Source organism: Colias philodice, chromosome 10 (assembly GCF_061535455.1).
Source record: "Colias philodice isolate Cphi_HAF_F1 chromosome 10, ilColPhil1 Martin Lab GWU primary, whole genome shotgun sequence".
NCBI lineage: Eukaryota > Metazoa > Arthropoda > Insecta > Lepidoptera > Pieridae > Colias > Colias philodice.
This window is the reverse complement of record NC_143095.1, coordinates 12,269,277-12,288,563: the sequence shown is the minus strand read 5'-3', so window position 1 is coordinate 12,288,563 and position 19,287 is coordinate 12,269,277. Positions and strand designations below refer to the sequence as shown.

The window sequence follows — 19,287 nt, the reverse complement described above, 5'->3', positions numbered from 1 at the left end:
GCGGCTCGCCCTAAGGAGCGCTGGTGCAGTGAACTCCCATAAATAATTATAATAAAATCATACTCCTTAATTTAATTATTAACATTAATTATTACTATTTAAAATCAATCGTAATCTTTAAAACTACTGTTAATACCAATGAATATATCCATCATTCCATCATCCCATACACCTGTATAATACCTCTACTGTAGGTATTTTGTAACGCGCGAAGCGGAGCGCTCACGATTGCGCTCCAATGAAAAAAGATTTAGTACATTTCCTAATACGAAATCCAATAGGAGTGAAAGAGAGGGTTTTGCCAGAGCCCTGCGCGTGAAACAAAAGATTTTCTATGGAAAAGTAGCAAAATTCGGAGCGCCGTACCCGCAAACGGTTGCCGGTTCGTTTTTACCGCCCGGCAGGACAGCGATTGCGCGCGACCGCGACGTTGCCATTTGCCACTTCTATAATATTATAAACAAACACTCGAGTCAACTTCAATGCACGCGCGCGATTCATGCAATTTTCTAATTAAAATTATAAAATACGTGTTGAAATAGCCTGTAGTTATCAGTATTACTTGTGAGTGTTAAAATGAACAATAATTATAATGTGGCGTTCATTAAAAAGTGTGATAAAACGTTACAAATTCGGCTTGAATGTAAAGCTATGGGACCGCCACGGCCTGAACTTGATCTTACGCAAAAATGTACGACAAAAACGAAAACATATACGCGTGTGTTTAAATCTGAACAATATGTGAAAACACCGTGGTTGTGTGGTTGTGATGAAAGCAACAAACTATTTTGTTTTCCGTGTCTTTTATTTAAAGCGGGCGCGGCCGGCGGAGGTGAGAGTGCTTGGACTGAAACGGGCGTTGACGACATAGCTCATCTTTCAATCAAGATGAAAAAACATTCACAATCTCGGTACTATTTGTTGAATAAACTGCAATTGGCGTCTATCGGCTTTAAGTTATAGATATTTTTGCACACCAAAAAGAAAGACGTATCACGTATGCATCTCCTTTATAAGTAATTTTTTTGATAAATTGTACTGCTTTACACCATGTATTTTCAGTGTTTTATTTCAAGTGAACACCCATAAAATTTTGTCACGAGCCGCCTCTGGTCACAATTCATTCATACTATTTAATTGTTAACCAGATGCAATGTGTTGGTGAGTCTTGTTGCAGTCTAGTCCTGTTAGCGTATTATCTAATATATTTCACCAGACTATTCTGCCAGGCATATACATGATTAATGAGTATGTCTTAGGGCGGCCGTACACGGACCGCTTCAAGCAGTTGAGACCGACGGCTTGAAGCGGCGACCGCGCGGTGAACTATAGACCGCCCTTATGTTGTTGGAGAAATAGTTTTGCAGGTAGGTCCTTAGCAGGTAAGTTCCATCTACCATTGACAGGTTACTCTCATTAACAGGTAAGTCCTGTTAGCTGGCTGCTTATATTAGCAGCTAAGTCCCACAAACACCAAAGTCCCACTGTCAGCCAAGTCCCAAGTCCCAGTCCCACTGTCAGCCAAGTCCCAAGTCCCAGTCCCACTGCCAGCCCAGTCCCAGCCCCACTAGTGCTGCTGCCTGGCCTGGAGCACGTCGCGGAACTGCGCGAGGATGGCGTTCTCCCGCTTGGAGCGCTCCTCCTTGCTGAAGGCAGCGAGCGCTCGCTTCTCGTCGGCCGAGTAGATCTGGTTCTCCTTGCGTATGCGCACAGCTTCCATGCGACGGTGTCTGCAATACAGTTATTTTTATATTTAACAGATCAATTGAGTAAAGTTTGGCTATACAGGAAACTGCAAAAATTTAAGCAAAAAAAAATTGGTTGCCTGTAAAGTCGGTATACGGGCGAAAGTTTTACGTGACAACGACTTTTTATGTCTGTCTCTCTCGCTCTTAGGCGGGCTAACCATGCCCGCGTGCCTCTCACTCGCTCTCATTGTGAGTGCATAACGTGAGCGGAGCTTCTTGAAGTGTCACCCGGCAAACCAATTTATAAGACGTTGTCACGTCAATAATACATAAACAAAACCCACCTGCTTCCACTCATGACATATCCGACAGACTCATAGGACGCGATCTCGTCCGAGGTGAGTCCAATCTCTCCCCTCCGTGGGATCCTCTTGCCCTCCGCGACGTAGGCCGCCATCGCAGCCCCCTCGCCGGGCAGCAGAGCCCTACCGAAGTCCTTGTGCCCGAGAGCGGGACCCACTCGAGGGGCTGGGCCTATAACTTCATCGGCTAATTCCTCTGTCTTGCTTTTGCACGGCTTAGCCACTTCTATCTCGTGTTCTTCTGCAATTTAGGTGTTATATAATATTTAGAAATTAAAAGACTTAACAGATTTTAAACGCAAATAATTAATTATATTATTAACCCAATGTTTCACACACTTCACAGCGAGCATGGTCAGCAGGAGATGACTTTCTAGCTATTCTCTTGAATAAATTGCATTAAAATCTTTAAAAAGTCTAAAGTAGTTAATTGTTGTAAAATAAATTGATTATATTATGTGTACATTCTTAAGAATGTTTGTTATAATTAAATTCTGAATTCTGATTAAATGTAGACCAATCTTTTTTTATGATTTTTTCAGATATCAAAAAACTGTACACTCACTTCCTTTTTCCACCCACACCTCCTCCTCGCTGCTGCTGCTGGAATCATCGCTCGAGCTTTTAGACTTTTTCTTGGCTTTCTTGCGAGCTTTCTTTATCTTTTTCAGTTTTTTCTTTAATTTTTTCAACTTCTCTTTTGTGCCTGCTTTTGATTTTTTGCTCTTTTTCTTATCTTTGCCCTTTTCTGATGTATTTGATTCTAACTCTTCTTCAGAACTGTATAAATGTGAATAATTTGCTTTAGAAATATGTTAACTTAAACAATTAGCCCATTAATTATGTATAATAATATAAGCTAATTTTTAGTTTTAAAATATGTATAAGACTGCCATTAATTTACTTATTAAAAACATATTATTTGCTTGCTTAACCAAAATAGTTTATAGTGAAAAATATATATTTAGGTAGATTTTATGTGTATAGTTAAACTTTAGTTAAATATTAAAAAATAAGCAGCTCATATCCTTACTCTGGTCTCAATGGTGACTTGCCCCAAACTGAAGAAACACCAATTTCACCAATTCTCTCCCGTTGTTCTCGGCGAGCATCTAGAAACTCTTCCTCTTGTGGCTTATAGCGCCCTCTTGGGGCTGAACTTGTACTGCCACTGCCAAGGCCTTCAATATTTATAAATAGGCGATTATTTTAGCTATATTACAGTCTACATTAACAACAGAAAATATATATGGAAATTGGAAACTATTGTGTTTGAAACATTAATAATAATTATGTTATGTATGAAGTAGGTATACTTTATTTAATAAAATTCTAGAATAAAAGCTATGTAATAATATCCTTAAAATTTAATTTAGTTTGCTACTACTGTTTATAATACTATTAAGTCACAAAAACTGTTGTTAATATTTGTACAATGTGTTAATAAATGATTGATAGTTAAATAGTTGTTTTATTTCATAACGTATGACATATCTTACCACCACCAAGTCCCCCGCCATTAAATTGTCGAAAAGAACTCCGTCCTCTGTCCCCGCCTCTCTCTGAGCGCTCTCTGCTGCGGCTTCGGTCGCGATTCCTTTTCTCTTCCTTGTGGCGGCTCCTATCTGTATATCTGTCCCTGCTACTGGCACGATGCCTTTCTGTGCTACGATCTCTCTTCTCTCTTTCACGACTTCTATGTCGATCCCGACTACGACTACGACTTCTATCTTTACTTCGATATCGATTACGATCTCCACCCATTTAGAAGATAAATAATGCTATAGAAAATAATTTATAAAATTATCTTTTTTGGATCATTTGTATCACAACTTTATGTTTACAAATTACAACATTTTTGACATTTGTCAGCTTGACAGTTGACACCATTTTCATACAAAACGTGTGCATGACGCATTTAACTTTTGACATTTCTGACCACAGAGCTTCGACTCGAAGGTGCACAGATAAAGAAAAAATAAATCTCTGATTTCTATATAGTGTCCCAAAAAAAATAATTTATCCCCGTTTTCCAATTACAGCACTAGAGCGCATTATGCGGCATAATCAAGAAGCTTATATCGAATACACTGGAGATTGCACTATGACCATTAACTTGTCACAAGAAAATATAACCTTGAATGACGTCAGTGTTGTTTTTTGTCTCTTTCTGTGGGTGACCACACTGGTTTGTATATTCAGGATTTTACGAAATAAAAAAAACTAATAATCATGGTCTATAAATAATAACGACATATATTTTTAACAGTATTTATATTATAATATTACTGGTAAACTTACATGAATAATTATCATCTTTATAGGTACATACCATTTTAATTGGTAGAGAATGATAGTCTGTTTTAAATAACGCTTGATAACTTTTGATCTCATACTACGATTTTTTAATTAAAATGAGTGCTACATACATTAAAACATCGTTTTGGTTACTCAAGCTTCAGTCTAAAACTTTTCAATATTCCAAAGGGAGAGTTGCATCGCTAGTGTTGATGTGTGGTAACGATATTACAGTTCTCAGAAATTCATATGTCTTTCAGGAGCTGTACTTACGGTTACTAATGGTTTCATGGTGGTTAATTATAATATACATAATTAAAATGACTTTATCCACAGTTGAGACGCAGTAACAAGAATGTGGTAAATAAAAAGGTATAGCACTTTTCAAAAGGTATTTTTTTTCTGGACCGTAATCCTCAGGCTTAAAATGCAAACTGCATATTCTGGCATGTTGATAAATTTTACCCTTGATAGGCACAATGGACAGCCATTTATTTCTTTTTATTTCATTTTTGGAAAGCTGAAATCAGTAAAACAAAAAAAATTGGTAAGTTAAAAGAACTATTAATTTCTATGTTAAAGAAGAACAAACATAAAACCACATGTGAGTGCAATATCGATGTCGTGCGTTGTTTCATTACTAGTATAAAAATCTTTGAAATGGTGTTCTAAATGTTCATCATAATTTTGTTAACTATTACAATATTTTCTCTTCGCTATCCGTAAAAACTCGTCATCATGGTTACCTTACTTGTTAAATTGGTTTATTGAAAAATGATGAAATTATTAGGAAAAGAAGATAGATAGAAGATATTTAGCATGATTGATTACTAAAATGATAAAATTGACGATTTTTGCCATGAAAATGATTCTAAACAGGTAAATGCATGAGTATTGAGGAATATTGTAAATAGCGTAAATATACACTTACCTGTGAAATTTTGTGCCAGAATTTGGTGTCCAAAAACTTCTGCAATTTTTCACAATGCAATACATTATTTATATTCGGAAAATATTTATTAAATACGCAACAATATTAACTTAAATATTCGAAGCGACGCAATTTTTTTGACACTTATGCCATATTGTCAAAGTGAGAGTTGCTACAATTTTATTATGGTAACTACCCGTAATCAGGGAGTATCGCTTTTTAATAATTGGTTCAGATACTTATTTTATTTAGCATAAATAATAATTGTCTCATCCAACAATGCTTCTGAATGACGTTGTTGGCAATTTATCAACAAACTCATGTACAAAAACTAACCTTTTGCACAGAATATTACAGCATACATAGTAGCCTTGGGAAAACTTCGTATTAACAGTGGCAATACCAAGTTAGGTGTGAAAGTGATAAAAAACAACAATTTTCTTGTTACACGTCAAATGTTCATACCGAAATCTCCAGTGTATAAGATATAAGCTTCTTGGGCATAATGCTTAACGTTGAATGTTCCAACTACAGCAACGCTTCGCACAATCGAGCACTAGAAAAAGTAATGCGCGTGAATTGATACGTGCAATCGATTTATCGTTAGTAATTATTAATTGTTGGAAAAAATTTTAAAGCTTTCGTTTCATTGTAGTTTTTTTGAAATAAACAAAGTTAATTCAAATTGTGTTAAAAAAATAAATATGAGCATGGATGAAGATACAAACATTGAAAAAAATGTTAATGAAATAATCAAAATCCAAATTACTTAAAATAACCATTAATATTTTTCAACCAATTATTATGACCACTAAACGCACCCATTGTGCGGCACTGAGTCGCATTATGCTCTGTAATTGGAAAACAGCCTATTATTCAGGTTTATAATCAGTTTATTATATTTTATTACTCTGTGGTCACTGGTCACTGGTCAATTCATTATTTCTGTCAACTGTCAGCATCCATGTGAATTGTGAAATTTAAATAATGATCTCGTTAGTGATTAATTATTTGTGAACAATAATTTGTGAATGTCGAATGACGGAAAAGCACATGCTGTGGCACATCACAGTGCAAAGAGAATACAATTTGCACAGTGGCACATTGGCAAAGTTGTGGTAACGCAGCACTACTGTACCATTCCTAAAATAAAATTGAATTTAATTGAAAAAGTTTAAATTTGAAAACAAACAGAAACAGGGAAGCTGGAAAGCGTATCTTTGCATTTTATAAGCTTAAGGAATCAAATAATTCACAGTTTAAAGTAAACACATATTACGAATGAATTGTATTGAATCCAATTGTAGACATAATAAAAATGGATTTGTCCATATTTAATAATATTGAAATCTCAGATCCCACAAGCAAGGATCAGATTTCAATACTTTTGGAAGACTTACGAACAGAAGAGGAAGATTTTATTGAGGTATGGAATGACACTAGACTACTAATTACTTATTTATTTGATTTTTATATATAGTAATGATAATGAAATTGTTATCTTATTTTTCTATTAAAAGACAAGAAGGTTATATTGTTTCTTTTTTACCTTTTTGTGTTATAATAAGATAACAATTTCATTATCATTACTAATATTATAAAAATACGAAACTGTTAGTTAAATTAAAAGACAATGTAGAAACTTGTAGATAAACTAGACTCCATGATTATAACGTGGGAGCAGCCATGGTATCAGAAAACTGGATGGTTAACAAGAAGGCTAAAACAATCAAGTGATGATGAGAAATTTTGTGAAGATAAAATGAGTAAAGCTGAGTGTGATCGAATACACAAAAATTGGAAAAAGTTTGTAAAGGTAATAACAAAACTTTCAATGAAATTTAAATATATTTAGTCACTACTAACACTATTGTTACTACACTTAGTAGGGGTAGTTAAATTAACCTAATTAGGTAGTTGAGTTTTATTTTTTGCATCTTTTTTTTTCAGCACTTCAACCTGCCAAATAAACCAATGTGTCTTGCAAGATGGCGCAATAAAGATAGAAACAAAAGAGGCCAGGAAGAGAAAGTAAGGCGATTTGTCATTTCATTCTTAGCACAAAAACTTGAAAGAAATCTCTATCAGGTCTTCCACTACTTTGTGGCAAAATATGCTAGTCCCAACAGAGGCAAATATACTGAGCTTGAATTAAAAATCATTAAAATGTGTATGTATCATTTTCCAAAAAATGGCATTCAATATGCCTCCAGAATACTTTGTAGAGAACCTAGAGGTATATATAAAAGGCTAGCTCAAGACTGTAAAGGTAAAATAAATGCTCATTTAATAGTTTAATTTATTTTTTATTAGTTTACTTTAGAATCATTATATTGTAGTCATCACAAATAACAGTTTAATAATATATTGTAGAAAGAATATTGTACATATATTTAAACTTTTTGATGCAATCATATTATGATTATGATTCTTGTGCCTTTTTTCAGAGCATTTATTGCACAGAAACAAAGAGAAATGGTCTTTGCCATTGGCAACAAAATTTTTGAAACACCTTATGGATTACTCTGGTTATTCACTGGAAGAGTTAAAATATAAAAGATTTGATACATCAATTTGGAAGAAGCTTGAAATGGACATGGACAAGTATTATCTGACTTTACAAAAGTTTTGGTACTACTACCTGCATGTACAACTGTTTGTTAAACGAGATGTAAAGATAAGAAAGCTGAGGAAAAAGATACTACTATTGTAAGTTAGAGAAGAGGTTCTATAAAAGTAGCTTGTGTTTTGTTACGGGCCTTTTTATTCCAAATTTCATCTAAATTGGTGGTGCATGCTTTTGTTTGCCTGATGCAAAACAGTAATCATTGAAAAAAAATATTAATTAGTTTACATATTTTATCTATCAAAGGTCAAATAGCTCAATATTATTTTTATTATATTTTTAGGTTGAGGAAATATCCATATCAAGTTTGGACAGACATTCGATGGAAAGAAATACAGAAACATTTCCCTGATGGAATGACAAATAACTTTTTATATGATACTACAACTAGGGCCATTAGCAAATATGAAAATTATTTAACAAGCCCCATTGAAAATATTATAGAATATGGCCTAGTGAGGATAAAGCAAGATAGTAACAAGAGATTGAAGACTCTAATTTTAAACAGTGAAGGCATGTTAGAAGTCATTAATTATAAAAAAAAGTAATAACAATTTTACTTCTCAAAATGAGAATTAACTTGGTGCTGTTTGCCTATAAATTGATTTGTAATAATTTTTATTGAATAAAAAAGCTTTTGGCTGCAACTTTTTAAACTTGTAGTTTTCCTTAACATGCCTAAATTTTTCCCATAAAATCATTTTGTCTGAATTCAAACTGCATATTATAATTTTATATTACTCGTTCGGGCGTTCATGAACAATATCATCATAATTAATCATTTTTATTGAAAATAATCTTATATATAAAAATAAATCGCAAAATGTGTTGGTAAGCGCATAACTCGAGAACGGCTGAACCGATTTCGATAATTCTTTTTATTATATTCCTTGAAGTACGAGGATGGTTCTTATGTAGAGAAAACGTAAATATTACGTACCACGGGCGAAGCCGGGGCGGACCGCTAGTATTCATATATTTTTCTTTCATGATTTCAAAATATGTATCTCCATACCAAATTTCATGCAAATTGGTTCAGTAGTTTAGGCGTGATTGAGTAACAGACAGACAGACAGAGTTACTTTGACATTTATAATATTAGTATGGATAAAATCTATGCGACTATTAAATATTATTTTAACTACATATCAGAAAAAGATTCAAATAGGTACATGCTTGAGATTTAGGCTGGATTGCACCAAGTTAAGGCCGCTGCATACGTGACGGGAAACTCGGACGGGACGTGAGCGGGACGGGCACGTGATTGCCTCGTTCACAACGGGAACGTGGTGCAAACGCATACGCACCGTGGCGTGATTCGGATCTAACGTGCTAGTGTTGTGGACAACGAAAGATGGATTTATAATAGTTTAATTAATAATATATATATACTTAAGATTATTTATAATATTTAAGTAAATTTATAATAGCTGTTATAATTTTGTAATGGTTTTTGTAATTATTTATTGTAATTTACAATATATTTGCATGCTCAATTACGAGCCAGAATGTTTAAGAGTCTATGTAATATGTACCTGCCTAACATCTTTGTAATCTACATTCTGCAAATAAAATTATTTTGGCATTTTAAACATAAAATACGTAATTCAGAACACGATGAAGTGTCACAGGAATCATCATAGGTGAAAAGGACTATAGTTAGGAATACCACAATATATTCATTAAAATAACACTAACCGTTTTCACTGAATGATAATTCCACAGCAACTTTACGCCATAAATAATTTTTATATTTTGTGTCTAAATATTGTGGGTTCGCTAAATTATACAAAGCTGGATATGAGCGTACACATTCGATCAGTTTTTCATCGTCCATTTTCGATAGGAGTTGGAAGGCGTCACTATTATCTCTCCGGCACGAACGGAGCGACTGTGCATACGTAGCGAAATCACGGGCGGGACGGGGCACGCATGGGGCGGGACGGGACGGGGACGTGCTAAACATCGTCGGTGACGATATTTTTCCCGGCCCGTCGATGTTCCCGTGACATATACGTGTTTGGATACATTTTGTATGCAACGATGTTTCCAAAACTCACGTCCCGTCCGGAAAAAATCCCGTCACGTATGCAGCGGCCTTTACTTAGCAACAATAATAAATCTTTAATAAATAAACATGTTAAGTAGAAAAACGGTTAAGTTACGATGATAACACCATGTTACATCAACAATAAGAAGAAACACATTAGACTTTTCATTGATAAGTAAATTCTATGCTAAAAAAATATGCTGGTGCAACCCATTTCGCTATCTCTGTAAAAATTACCGTCTGTTTGACAATTGACATAAGTCATAAACCTTATCTATAATAGTTAACAAAGTCTCAAGTCAAATGACATCTCATTTGTATTTGACAAGTTTTTGACAGTTATTTAACGTTAACAATAGCTATAGCCAAATGACCAAAAGTGTTAATAATTGTAAAAATTGCATGAAGAGCTTTACTAGTAAATCTACAGAGGATAATATTTATTCTTACATGCGCCAAAGAGAATATAAACTTTAAAAAAATAGTAATTTAATTTATCCAAGTTCCAAACTTCTAGTGTTGTACAGGGAAGCAAGTTGTTTAATACATAATTATTTAAACGATAACTGTATCCAAAACAAAATTGGGGCAAATTTAAGAGAAAAAATTCAAGATTTGGAGTTTTCCTGGTTAGGGTGTCAGAAAACACACAATATGTGTTTAAAAAAAATGTTTTTAACATATATTGTTAGGCTTCATGTCCATAACTGGAGCAATATTATAAATAAAATTTTAAAGGGAGCTATAGAGGAGATATATGTGCAAAAAATGGCAGGAATCCATAAAATTGCTTTAATGAAATATAAAACAAATAAATTAAGAAAAAGAGCATTAAATAAATAAACATTGAAAACGAAATCTGTTTTATTTTTAATACCTATTCGCAATAATAACGCTTGGAACTTACTTAATATCTAGTACTTAGTCTGTGCTAGTACGTAGTATTTTTATCGATACAATGGGCACCTCACTAAAGTATCGATAGTCAGATATAGATATCGAACTGGTAGGCAACACTACTTTTTACTGTCAAAATTGATAAGGCTACAGCAGCGCCACAACTGGCCAACTGAAACTATGGAAAACATTACTGTCGCATCTGTTACGTAGTAACTAATACTTAATCTGTGGCTATAGCCGGTGAAACACGAGCTGTTATTGTAAGTGTTAAAATAATGACGTCCTCTATAAAATTTTGTCTATATTTTCCCTAACCGCTACTTTAACATGTTTATTATTGCTAAAGTAACATGATGCAATCTAGCCTTGCTGGTCCATTGATTGATTCTGATCATTAAATTCCTTAAGATCTTTCATTCATTACATCATAATATAAGCCTTTTTTATGATAAACCAACGTTTTAAAAAAACGACGGTTAATTAAGTTTATATTAGCAGATAGATATGACATAGGATAAATAAAACGAAGCTTTTTAAAAACATGATTTATTATAATAATATCAGAGTTTAACAGTTAGAAATTTGCAATCTGTACAAGATATTTCAATAATTATTGCTAAATAAATCCGAGAATACACGTAGTCAACAATGTGAATATAAAACTTGTATTTCTAGACAATGCTAGCGAGTATATTACCTAATAAACTCATAACATGAACATGTAAAATCTGAGAAAATAACACAAAAATTACATTTAATTTACTACATAATTACACTATTTTCGAAGTGAAACTTCTTAAGGCGCGTTGAGAGTAAAATTTCAAGTTCGCGTTATGGCATTAACGTCCCGTCATGGAGTAAGGCGATAGTTTTAGTATTTTTGAATATTGCCAAAGAAGTTTCACTTCTGACACGTGTGCTCGGCACACACGCTCTTTTTTTGTACAGTATATTTGTGAACTAATATGATGACGTCATCCCTCTTCGTCGGAGCCGGGCAGCTCGTGCAGCGAGTACTAGAACACGGTGCGGCACAGCGGACAGTTCGACTTCTTGCTCGTCTGGAACCATTTGCGCTGCAAATTGAGAAATAACACGTTATTATCTTTAAACACTTAGAAGTTCATAATACATACATCGAATTGACAAAACATGTACTGTCACTGCCGATGTACCACCACGCAACCAGCTGCAGATGTAGTTGTAACGTTACGTTGGTGCTTTTACAAGTCAGGCAGCTTTTACAGGAGCTTTAACAGGTCAGGAAGCTTTGACAGGTCAGGGAGCTTTTACAAGGGCTTTAACAGGTCAAGAAAGCTGTGACAGGTGCATTAACAGGTCAGGAAGCTGTAACAGGTGCTTTTACAGGTCAGGGAATTTATACATGTGCTTTATCAGGTCAGGCAGCTGTGACAGGTGTTTTTACAGGTCAGGAAGCTGAGACAGGTGCTTTAACAGGTCAGGGAGCTTTAACACGTGCTTTAACAGGTCAGAAAGCTTTAACACGTGCTTTAACAGGTCAGGAAGCTTCAACAGGTGCTTTAACAGGTCAGGGAGCTTTAACACGTGCTTTAACAGGTCAGGGAGCTTTTACAGGAGCTTTAACAGGTCAGGGAGCTGTAACAGATAATTTAACAGGTCAGGGAGCTGTAACAGGTGCTTAAACATGTCAGGGAGCTTTAACATGTGCTTTAACAGGTCAGGGAGCTGTTACAGGAGCTTTAACAGGTCAGGGAGCTTTAACACGTGCTTTAACAGGTCAGGGAGCTGTAACAGATAATTTTACTGGTCAGTGAGCTTTAACAGGTGCTTAAACAGGTCAGGGAGCTTTAACAGGTGCTTCAACAGGTCAGGGAGCTTTAACAGGTGCTTCAACAGGTCAGGGAGCTTTTACAGGAGCTAAAACAGGTCAGGGAGCTGTAACAGGTGCTTAAACATGTCAGGGAGCTTTTACAGGAGCTTTAACACGTCAGGGAGCTTTTACAGAAGCTTTAACAGGTCAGGGAGCTGTAACAGTTGATTTAACAGGTCAGGGAGCTTTAACAGGTGCTTCAACAGGTCAGGGAGCTTTAACAGGTGCTTCAACAGGTCAGGGAGCTTTAACAGGTCAGGGAGCTGTAACAGGTGCTTAAACATGTCAGGGAGATTTTACAGGAGCTTTAACACGTCAGGGAGCTTTTACGGGAGCTTTAACAGGTCAGGGAGCTGTAACAGGTGATTTAACAGGTCAGGGAGCTGTAACAGGTGGTTTAACAGGTCAGGGAGCTGTAACAGATGATTTAACAGGTCAGGGAGCTTTTACAGGAGCTTTTACAGGTCAGGGAGCTTTTACAGGTGCTCAAACAGGTCAGGGAGCTTTAACAGGAGCTTTAACAGGTCAGGGAGCTGTAACAGATGATTTAACAGGTCAGGGAGCTTTTACAGAAGCTTTAACAGGTCAGGGAGCTGTAACAGGTGCTTAAACAGGTCAGGGAGCTTTAACACGTGCTCTAACAGGTAAGAAAGCTTTAACACGTGCTTTAACAGGTCAGGAAGCTTCAACAGGTGCTTTAACAGGTCAGGGAGCTTAAACACGTGCTTAAACAGGTCAGGGAGCTGTAACAGATAATTTTACAAGTCAGGGAGCTTTAACAGATGATTTAACAGGTCAGGGAGCTTTAACACCTGCTTTAACAGGTCAGGGAGCTTTAACACGTGCTTTAACAGGTCAAGGAGATGTAACAGATAATTTTACAGGTCAGTGAGCTTTTACAGGTGCTTAAACATGTCAGGGAGCTTTTACAGGAACTTTAACAGGTCAGGGAGCTTTTACAGGAGCTTTAACAGGTCAGGAAGCTGTGACAGGTGCTTAAACAGGTCAGGGAGCTGTAACAGATGATTTAACAGGACAGAGAGCTTTAACAGGTGCTTAAACAGGTCAGAGAGCTTTAACAGGTGCTTCAATAGGTCAGGGAGCTTTTACAGGAGCTTTAACAGGTCAGGGAGCTGTAACAGATAATTTAACAGGTCAGGGAGCTGTAACAGGTGCTTAAACATGTCAGGGAGCTTTAACATGTGCTTTAACATGTGCTTTAACAGGTCAGGGAGCTGTTACAGGAGCTTTAACAGGTCAGGGAGCTTTAACACGTGCTTTAACAGGTCAGGGAGCTGTAACAGATAATTTTACTGGTCAGTGAGCTTTAACAGGTGCTTAAACAGGTCAGGGAGCTTTAACAGGTGCTTCAACAGGTCAGGGAGCTTTAACAGGTGCTTCAACAGGTCAGGGAGCTTTTACAGGAGCTAAAACAGGTCAGGGAGCTGTAACAGGTGCTTAAACATGTCAGGGAGCTTTTACAGGAGCTTTAACACGTCAGGGAGCTTTTACAGAAGCTTTAACAGGTCAGGGAGCTGTAACAGTTGATTTAACAGGTCAGGGAGCTTTAACAGGTGCTTCAACAGGTCAGGGAGCTTTAACAGGTGCTTCAACAGGTCAGGGAGCTTTAACAGGTCAGGGAGCTGTAACAGGTGCTTAAACATGTCAGGGAGATTTTACAGGAGCTTTAACACGTCAGGGAGCATTTACGGGAGCTTTAACAGGTCAGGGAGCTGTAACAGGTGATTTAACAGGTCAGGGAGCTGTAACAGGTGGTTTAACAGGTCAGGGAGCTGTAACAGATGATTTAACAGGTCAGGGAGCTTTTACAGGAGCTTTTACAGGTCAGGGAGCTTTTACAGGTGCTCAAACAGGTCAGGGAGCTTTAACAGGAGCTTTAACAGGTCAGGGAGCTGTAACAGATGATTTAACAGGTCAGGGAGCTTTTACAGAAGCTTTAACAGGTCAGGGAGCTGTAACAGGTGCTTAAACAGGTCAGGGAGCTTTAACACGTGCTCTAACAGGTAAGAAAGCTTTAACACGTGCTTTAACAGGTCAGGAAGCTTCAACAGGTGCTTTAACAGGTCAGGGAGCTTTAACACGTGCTTTAAAAGATCAGAAAGCTTTAACAGATGATTTAACAGGTCGGAGAGCTTTAACACCTGCTTTAACAGGTCAGGGAGCTGTAACAGATGATTTTACAGGTCAGGGAGCTTAAACACGTGCTTTAACAGGTCAGGGAGCTTTAACACGTGCTTTAATAGGTCAGGGAGCTGTAACAGATAATTTTACAGGTCAGTGAGCTTTTACAGGTGCTTAAACAGGTCAGGGAGCTTTTACAGGAGCTTTAACAGGTCAGGGAGCTGTAACAGATGATTTTACAGGTCAGGGAGCTTAAACACGTGCTTTAACAGGTCAGGGAGCTTTAACACGTGCTTTAATAGGTCAGGGAGCTGTAACAGATAATTTTACAGGTCAGTGAGCTTTTACAGGTGCTTAAACAGGTCAGGGAGCTTTTACAGGAGCTTTAACAGGTCAGGGAGCTTTAACACGTGCTTTAATAGGTCAGGGAGCTGTAACAGATAATTTTACAGGTCAGTGAGCTTTTACAGGTGCTAAAACATGTCATTGAGCTTTTACAGGAGCTTTAACAGGTCAGGGAGCTGTAACAGATAATTTTACAAGTCAGGGAGCTTTAACAGATGATTTAACAGGTCAGGGAGCTTTAACACCTGCTATAATAGGTAAGGGAGCTTTAAAACGTGCTTTCACAGGTCAAGGAGCTGTAACAGATAATTTTACAGGTCAGGGAGCTTTAGCACGTGCTTTAACAGGTCAGGGAGCTGTAACAGGTGCTTAAACATGTCAGGGAGCTTTTACAGGAGCTTTAACACGTCAGGGAGCTTTTACGGGAGCTTTAACAGGTCAGGGAGCTTTAACAGGTCAGGGAGCTGTAACAGGTGATTTAACAGGTCAGGAAGCTTCAACAGGTGCTTTAACAGGTCAGGGAGCTTTAACACGTGCTTCAACAGGTGCTTTAACAGGTCAGGGAGCTTTAACACGTGCTTTAATAGGTCAGGGAGCTGTAACAGATAATTTTACAGGTCAGTGAGCTTTTACAGGTGCTTAAACAGGTCAGGGAGCTTTTACAGGAGCTTTAACAGGTCAGGGAGCTGTAACAGATGATTTTACAGGTCAGGGAGCTAAAACACGTGCTTTAACAGGTCAGGGAGCTTTAAAACGTGCTTTAATAGGTCAGGGAGCTGTAACAGATAATTTTACAGGTCAGTGAGCTTTTACAGGTGCTTAAACAGGTCAGGGAGCTTTTACAGGAGCTTTAACAGGTCAGGGAGCTTTAACACGTGCTTTAATAGGTCAGGGAGCTGTAATAGATAATTTTACAGGTCAGTGAGCTTTTACAGGTGCTTAAACATGTCATTGAGCTTTTACAGGAGCTTTAACAGGTCAGGGAGCTGTAACAGATAATTTTACAAGTCAGGGAGCTTTAACAGATGATTTAACAGGTCAGGGAGCTTTAACACCTGCTTTAATAGGTAAGGGAGCTTTAAAACGTGCTTTCACAGGTCAAGGAGCTTTAACAGATAATTTTACAGGTCAGGGAGCTTTAACACGTGCTTTAACAGGTCAGGGAGCTTTAACACCTGCTTTATAAGGTCAGGGAGCTGTAACAGGTGCTTAAACATGTCAGGGAGCTTTTACAGGTCAGGGAGCTTTTACAGAAGCTTTAACAGGTCAGGGAGCTGTAACAGATAATTTTACAGGTCAGTGAGCTTTTATAGGTGCTTAAACAGGTCAGGGAGCTTTAACAGGTGCTTCAACAGGTCAGGGAGCTATAACAGATGATTTAACAGGTCAGACAGCTTTAACACGTGCTTTAACAGGTCAGGGAGCTGTAACAGATAATTTTACAGGTCAGTGAGCTTTTACAGGTGCTTAAACAGGTCAGGGAGCTTTAACAGGTGCTTCAACAGGTCAGGGAGCTTTTACAGAAGCTTTAACAGGTCAGGGAGCTGTAACAGGTGCTTAAACATGTCAGGAAGCTTTAACATGTGCTTTTACAGGTCAGGGAGCTTTAACACCTGCTTTAACAGGTCAGGGAGCTTTAACACGTGCTTTAACAGGTCAGGGAGCTGTAACAGATAATTTTACAGGTCAGTGAGCTTTAACATGTGCTTTAACAGGTCAGGGAGCTTTAACACCTGCTTTAACAGGTCAGGGAGCTTTAACACGTGCTTTAACAGGTCAGGGAGCTGTAACAGATAATTTTACAGGTCAGTGAGCTTTTACAGGTGCTTAAACAGGTCAGGGAGCTTTAACAGGTGCTTCAACAGGTCAGGGAGCTTTTACAGGAGCTTTAACAGGTCAGGGAGCTGTAACAGGTGCTTAAACATGTCAGGAAGCTTTAACATGTGCTTTAACAGGTCAGGGAGCTTTAACACCTGCTTTAACAGGTCAGGGAGCTTTAACACGTGCTTTAACAGGTCAGGGAGCTGTAACAGATAATTTTACAAGTCAGGGAGCTTTAACAGATGATTTAACAGGTCAGGGAGCTTTAACACCTGCTTTAACAGGTAAGGGAGCTTTAAAACGTGCTTTCACAGGTCAAGGAGCTGTAACAGATAATTTTACAGGTCAGGGAGCTTTAACACGTGCTTTAACAGGTCAGGGAGCTTTAACACCTGCTTTATAAGGTCAGGGAGCTGTAACAGGTTCTTAAACATGTCAGGGAGCTTTTACAGGAGCTTTTACAGGTCAGGGAGCTTTTACAGAAGCTTTAACAGGTCAGGGAGCTGTAACAGATAATTTTACAGGTCAGTGAGCTTTTACAGGTGCTAAAACAGGTCAGGGAGCTTTAACAGGTGCTTCAACAGGTCAGGGAGCTGTAACAGATGATTTAACAGGTCAGACAGCTTTAACACGTGCTTTAACAGGTCAGGGAGCTGTAACAGATAATTTTACAGGTCAGTGAGCTTTTACAGGTGCTTAAACAGGTCAGGGAGCTTTAACAGGTGCTTCAACAGGTCAGGGAGCTTTAACAGGAGCTTTAACAGGTAAGGGAGCTGTAACAGGTGCTTAAACATGTCAGGAAGCTTTAACATGTGCTTTAACAGGTCAGGGAGCTTTAACACCTGCTTTAACAGGTCAGGGAGCTTTAACACGTGCTTTAACAGGTCAGGGAGCTGTAACAGATAATTTTACAGGTCAGTGAGCTTTAACATGTGCTTTAACAGGTCAGGGAGCTTTAACACCTGCTTTAACAGGTCAGGAAGCTTTAACACGTGCTTTAACAGGTCAGGGAGCTGTAACAGATAATTTTACAGGTCAGTGAGCTTTTACAGGTGCTTAAACAGGTCAGGGAGCTTTAACAGGTGCTTCAACAGGTCAGGGAGCTTTTACAGGAGCTTTAACAGGTCAGGGAGCTGTAACAGGTGCTTAACATGTCAGGAAGCTTTAACATGTGCTTTAACAGGTCAGGGAGCTTTAACACCTGCTTTAACAGGTCAGGGAGCTTTAACACGTGCTTTAACAGGTCAGGGAGCTGTAACAGATAATTTTACAGGTCAGTGAGCTTTAACATCTGTAACAGATAATTTTACAGGTCAGTGAGCTTTTACAGGTGCTTAAACAGGTCAGGGAGCTTTTACAGGAGCTTTAACAGGTCAGGGAGCTGTAACAGGTGCTTAAACATGTCAGGAAGCTTTAACATGTGCTTTAACAGGTCAGGGAGCTTTAACAGGTCAGGGAGCTTTAACACCTGCTTTAACAGGTCAGACAGCTTTAACACGTGCTTTAACAGGTCAGGGAGCTGTAACAGATAATTTTACAGGTCAGTGAGCTTTTACAGGTGCTTAAACAGGTCAGGGAGCTTTAACAGGTGCTTCAACAGGTCAGGGAGCTTTTACAGGAGCTTTAACAGGTCAGGGAGCTGTAACAGGTGCTTAAACATGTCAGGAAGCTTTAACATGTGCTTTAACAGGTCAGGGAGCTTTAACACCTGCTTTAACAGGTCAGGGAGCTTTAACACGTGCTTTAACAGGTCAGGGAGCTTTTACAGGTGCTTTAACAGGTCAGGGAGCTGTAACAGATAATTTTACAGGTCAGTGAGCTTTAACAGCTGTAACAGATAATTTTACAGGTCAGTGAGCTTTTACAGGTGCTTAAACAGGTCAGGGAGCTTTTACAGGAGCTTTAACAGGTCAGGGAGCTGTAACAGGTGCTTAAACATGTCAGGAAGCTTTAACATGTGCTTTAACAGGTCAGTGAGCTTTTACAGGTGCTTAAACAGGTCAGGGAGCTTTAACAGGTGCTTCAACAGGTCAGGGAGCTTTTACAGGAGCTTTAACAGGTCAGGGAGCTTTAACAGGTCAGGGAGCTGTAACAGGTGCTTAAACATGTCAGGAAGCTTAAACATGTGCTTTAACAGGTCAGGGAGCTTTAACACCTGCTTTAACAGGTCAGACAGCTTTAACACGTGCTTTAACAGGTCAGGGAGCTGTAACAGATAATTTTACAGGTCAGTGAGCTTTTACAGGTGCTTAAACAGGTCAGGGAGCTTTAA

At 37.9% G+C, this 19,287-nt stretch overlaps 3 protein-coding genes across 4 annotated transcripts in view; 1 reads left to right on the top strand and 2 right to left on the bottom strand.

Annotated features, from left to right (window-relative positions):
* Positions 1–1,531: 1,531 nt before the first annotated feature.
* LOC149485509 (uncharacterized) lies at positions 1,532–3,927 on the bottom strand. The gene is made up of 5 exons (XM_089700265.1): positions 3,550–3,927; positions 3,084–3,231; positions 2,616–2,830; positions 2,033–2,291; positions 1,532–1,730 (listed from the first exon to the last, which is right to left on the bottom strand). The coding sequence occupies exons 1-5, from the start codon at positions 3,812–3,814 to the stop codon at positions 1,568–1,570; spliced, it is 1,050 nt and encodes a 349-aa protein (XP_089556391.1). The 5' UTR covers positions 3,815–3,927; the 3' UTR covers positions 1,532–1,567.
* Positions 3,928–6,232: 2,305 nt separating this feature from the next.
* LOC149485508 (uncharacterized) lies at positions 6,233–8,561 on the top strand. Of its 2 annotated transcripts, none has more exons than XM_089700263.1 (5): positions 6,233–6,705; positions 6,919–7,095; positions 7,230–7,548; positions 7,727–7,988; positions 8,189–8,561. In XM_089700263.1, the coding sequence occupies exons 1-5, from the start codon at positions 6,598–6,600 to the stop codon at positions 8,451–8,453; spliced, it is 1,131 nt and encodes a 376-aa protein (XP_089556389.1). In that variant the 5' UTR covers positions 6,233–6,597; the 3' UTR covers positions 8,454–8,561. The 2 variants fall into 2 exon arrangements, with proteins under 2 accessions (XP_089556389.1, XP_089556390.1); XM_089700264.1 differs by having other exon boundaries at positions 6,585–6,705; positions 6,929–7,095.
* A 2,824-nt stretch (positions 8,562–11,385) lies between these two features.
* Positions 11,386–19,287, bottom strand: part of Ltn1 (E3 ubiquitin-protein ligase listerin) — a 36,812-nt gene continuing 28,910 nt past the window's right edge. The window contains exon 26 of the mRNA XM_089700273.1: positions 11,386–11,931. Coding sequence (XP_089556399.1) covers positions 11,872–11,931 — 60 coding nt within the window. The 3' untranslated portion in view covers positions 11,386–11,871. The remainder of the gene's footprint in view (positions 11,932–19,287) is intronic.